Consider the following 4,743-nt stretch of genomic DNA (forward strand, 5'->3'; position numbering starts at 1 on the left):
GCTAGAAGGCCCTGAACAAGCTGAGCAATGCCAGATCACAAGTCACCCTTCTGCAGAGGCCAGAGGAAACCAGGAGAATTGGCACAAAGACCCTGAATCCTCCCCATAGCCACAGTCGTGAGGTTGCATAAGCCACCACCACCCCTCATACACAGGTCTGGACACATTCTTGGGAACTCAAAAGAGACCAAGGAAGAATTTTATCTATGAGACTGAGCAATTTTTTTTTTCATACAAGAGAGGTTAATTTAAAACTTTATTAGTGGGTTTAATACCAAGTTAGGCTTTAATTTGAACACTTACACTTTCCTTGCTAACCAGCTGGCTGTGGGCTTGGGAGGAAGTTCTGCATTAGATATTGGAAAAACAAAGTATATTTTTCTCTGTTCATCCAAGCTACAGTATGAAGTTAATGTTCTGCTTCTGACACATAAGAAAAAAGGAACCATGAATCACTTGTCAAAAATTTCCACAATATTTACAAAACCAAGCATTCAGTTGCTGAAGGGTTGGATGGGCCGCATTCCTGAAGCCCCACAAACAAGGCTGACTGAAACTTTGACAACTGTAGAAAAGAAAGACAAGAGAAAGCTCAAGCGGTGAACCAGGATGGTGGACTCCTCCCGCAGTTATTCTCTTCTCCACTTTATCGAGAGGTGCCAAGACTCAGGGCTTCCCAGGTGGCGCTAGTGGTAAAGAACCTGTCTGCCAGGGTTGGGAAGATCCCCTGGAGGAGAGCATGGCAACTCACTCCAGTATTCTTGCCTGGAGAATTCCAAGGACAGAGGAGCCTGGCAGGCTACAGTCCAGAAGGTCGCAAAGAGTCAGACACAACTGAAAGAACTGAGCACGCGCACACGCCCACACTCAACCCTCAGTCATACCAGCGCTCTAAGGAAAGGCTAGTCTGCCCGTGGTGGGAGGCAGGTGACTTCTGAAAATATGAAACCTGCCCTTTCACTTCCCTTCCTTGGCAATACCTGTAGGGGTTATGTCAGCAAAACAATTTAAAATGACCAAGCCCACAATATGGGATGAACAACACATACCATACAAAACTGCTGACTTATGCATAAATATAGTTAAGTAGTGATGAAATAAAAATTCCTACTCTAAGGCAAGTCAAGGAAAATTTAAACATAAATTTTTTTTCTCTGCCCTTTGGCCTCCTCTCACCCCTCTGGCGTGCATCGTGTGTCTGCACTGTGCCTTGACCAAACTATTGGCTGAAATACCCTCTCAGCCGTAAGGGGCAACGTTCTCCTAGCATCAACAAGACAACTTAAAAAGATAACATTCCCTCTTAATCTTGTAAGGGGCCATGATGACCCATGATCCACTACGTAAGTGGAGATCTGGATTGTGTAAACTGTCAATAATATATCATTTAATATACAGCCCTCTGTCTCAAACACAAAACTGTTTTGACTTCTAATGGGCAAAATGCTCCTCAGAGCTGTCTGAGACACTGCTCCTGAAGTTATAATACTCAACTTGGCTCGAATAAAATTTTCCATTTCTGGCCGCCGCCGGGCTTCGCCGCTCGTGCCGGGACGCGCCTCCGCGCTCCTCGCCGCTTCCACCCCCGCGGCCGCCGCTCCTCTCACAGTCGGCACACACACCATGACGAAAACAGACAAGAAGTCCTTCAACCAGAGCCTGGCCGAGTGGAAGCTCTTCATCTACAACCGGACAACCGGAGAGTTCCTGGGGCGCACCGCCAAGAGCTGGGGTTTGACCTTGCTCTTCTACCTAGTCTTTTATGGGTTCCTGGCTGCGCTCTTTTCATTCACGATGTGGGCCATGCTTCAGACTCTGAATGATGATGTTCCAAAATACCGTGACCAGATTCCTAGTCCAGGACTTATGGTTTTTCCAAAACCAGTGTCTGCGTTGGATTTTTCATTCAACCTGTCCGATTCAGAATCCTATCAAGGGTACATTGATGACCTTAAGAAATTTCTAAAGCCATATGGCTTAGAAGAACAGAAGAATCTCACAAATTGTGCCAGTGGAGCCTTTTTTGATCAGAAGGGTCCAGAATACACAGCATGTCAGTTTCCTCTTGCCTTACTTGAAGCATGCAGTGGTGTGGATGATCCCACGTTTGGCTACCGAGAAGGAAGGCCTTGTATTCTTGTGAAAATGAACAGAATAATTGGATTAAAGCCTCAAGGACAACCAAGGATAGACTGTATTGCAAAGAGTGAAAGCACAGCATTTCTAGCAACTTACCCTGCCAATGGAACGATAGATTTAAAATATTTTCCATATTATGGGAAAAAACTGCATGGGAGCTATCTGCAGCCACTAGTTGCCATCCAGCTCAGCTTTGGTAGTGATGATGACGTAAAAGAAGTAATGGTTGAGTGCAAGATTGATGGATCACCCAACCTAAAAACCCAGAATGACCGTGACAAGTTTTTAGGACGAGTTGCATTCAAGATCACCATGCATGCATAGTAGGAGTTAGGATGTCTCCACAGAGTAAACGTTGTGTTGTCTGTCTTCATTTTGTATCAGCGGGACCTGCCATTCCAGAATTATGAGACCGCCTTGGAGAAAGGTGGAGTGGTGCATGACACTGGGATAACATAATGTGCTTCCAGATAATAGTGGTCCATGTCCTTCGAAGTAACTGCCTGTTGCCTCTGCTGCCTTTTGAACCATGTACAGTCACCAGATAGGGACTGTGAACACCTGATTCTGAACATGTAGGTTGGGGGTCTTGTCCAATTTTTATGTGGTTTAATTGCCAAGTGTCTAAAGCTTAATGTGCTGTGCTATGTAAATATTTTATAGATTTAACACTGGTTAACTGTCATATTTTGATGCCAGCAAAGTTTTAGGGGATAAAATGGTACCTGACCAACATCAAATGACTTTATAGCTGCAAGAAATTCAGTGTGTGGAAAAGTTCTGTATGTGAGGAGGAAAAAGGAAAATAAAAGTGGATTTGAAAGGTTGAAAAAAAAAATTTTCCATTTCTTTCTTAGATCAACTGATCAATTTTTCATTGACAGTAGGAAAAAAATAACATGATTAAAACATGTGTTCGCTACCTGGTCTTCCCCAACTAGGACCAGCCACAGGGACTGTGGCTGTCTCTTTCTTATTTTTCTTCTAGCTTTCTTTCTTTAGCTATCCTTCTGATTCTTTCACAGGTCTCCTTGTATATGCTGTGCCAGGCCACATTCCACCTCAATCCCAACCCATCCTTTCAGGGCTAAAATAATAATAATTGGTGAGCTCTGGGGCACTCTCCAAGCCAGGCTTCAGCAATACGTGAACCAAGAACTTCCAGATGTTCAAGCTGGTTTTAGAAAAGGCAGAGGAACCAGAAATCAAATTGCCAGTATCTGCTGGATCATCGAAAAAGCAAGAGAGTTCCAGAAAAACATCTATTTCTGCTTTATTGACTACGCCAAAGTCTTTGACTATGTGGATCACAATAAACTGTGGAAAATTCTAAAAGAGATGGGAATACCAGACCACCTGACCTGCCTCTTGAGAAACCTGTATGCAGGTCAGGAAGCAACAGTTAGAACTGGACATGGAACAACAGACTGGTTCCAAATAGGAAAAGGAGCATGTCAAGGCTGTATATTGTCACCCTGCTTATTTACCGTATATGCAGAGTACATCATGAGAAACGCTGGGCTGGAAGAAGCACAAGCTGGAATTAAGATTGCCAGGAGAAATATCAATAACCTCAGATATGCAGATGACACCACCCTTATGGCAGAGAGTGAAGAGAAACTAAAAAGCCTCTTGATGAAAGTGAAAGAGGAGAGTGAAAAAGTTGGCTTAAAGCTCAACATTCAGAAAACTAAGATCATGGCATCTGGTCCCATCACCTCATGGGAAATAGATGGGGAGACAGTGGAAACAGTGTCAGACTTTATTTTTTGGGCTCCAAAATCACTGCAGATGGTGATTGCAGCCATGAAATTAAAAGATGCTTACTCCTTGGAGGAAAGTTATGACCAACCTAATAGCATATTAAAAAGCAGAGACATTACTTTGCCAACAAGATCCATCTTGATCAAGGCTATGTTTTTTCCAGTGTCATGTATGGATGTGAGAGTTGGACTGTGAAGAAAGCTGAGCACCGAAAAATTGATGCTTTTGAACTGTGGTGTTAGAGAAGACTCTTGAGAGTCCCTTGGACTGCAAGGAGATCCAACCAGTTCATCCTGAAGGAGGAGATAAGTCCTAGGTGTTCATTGAAAGGACTAACGCTGAAGCTGAAACTCCAATACTTTGGCCACCTCATATGAAGAGTTGACTCATTGGAAAAGACCCTGATGCTGGGAGAGATTGGGAGCAGGAGGAGAAGGGGACGACAGAGGATGAGATGGCTGGATGGCATCACCGACTCGATGGGCATGAGTTTGAGTAAACTCCGGGAGTTTGTGATGGACAGGGAGGTCTGGCGTGCTGCAGTTAATGGGGTCGCAAAGAGTTGGACACGACTGAGCGACTGAACTGAACTGAACTGAACTGGGGCATTCTACCTGCAAAGTATTCATCTTCCATTTTTGTTGTTCAGTCGCGAGGTCATATCTGACTCTTTGTGACCCCATGGACTGCAGTATGCCATGCTTCCCTGTCCTTCACTATCTCCTGGGGTTTGCTCAGACTCATGTCCATTGAGTTGGTGATGCCATCCAACCATCTCCTCTGTTTCCTCCTTCTCCTCCTGCCTTCAATCTTTCTCAGCATCAGGGTCTTTTCCAATGA

General features: G+C 44.3%; 1 protein-coding gene across 1 annotated transcript; it reads left to right on the plus strand.

Annotated features, from left to right (window-relative positions):
• Positions 1-1,528: 1,528 nt before the first annotated feature.
• On the plus strand, positions 1,529-2,977 carry LOC122450343 (sodium/potassium-transporting ATPase subunit beta-3-like). Its single transcript, XM_043482625.1, has one exon. The coding sequence runs from the start codon at positions 1,624-1,626 to the stop codon at positions 2,461-2,463; it is 840 nt and encodes a 279-aa protein (XP_043338560.1). The 5' UTR covers positions 1,529-1,623; the 3' UTR covers positions 2,464-2,977.
• Positions 2,978-4,743: the final 1,766 nt, after the last annotated feature.

Source organism: Cervus canadensis, chromosome 11 (genome assembly GCF_019320065.1).
Source record: "Cervus canadensis isolate Bull #8, Minnesota chromosome 11, ASM1932006v1, whole genome shotgun sequence".
NCBI classification, from domain to species: domain Eukaryota; kingdom Metazoa; phylum Chordata; class Mammalia; order Artiodactyla; family Cervidae; genus Cervus; species Cervus canadensis.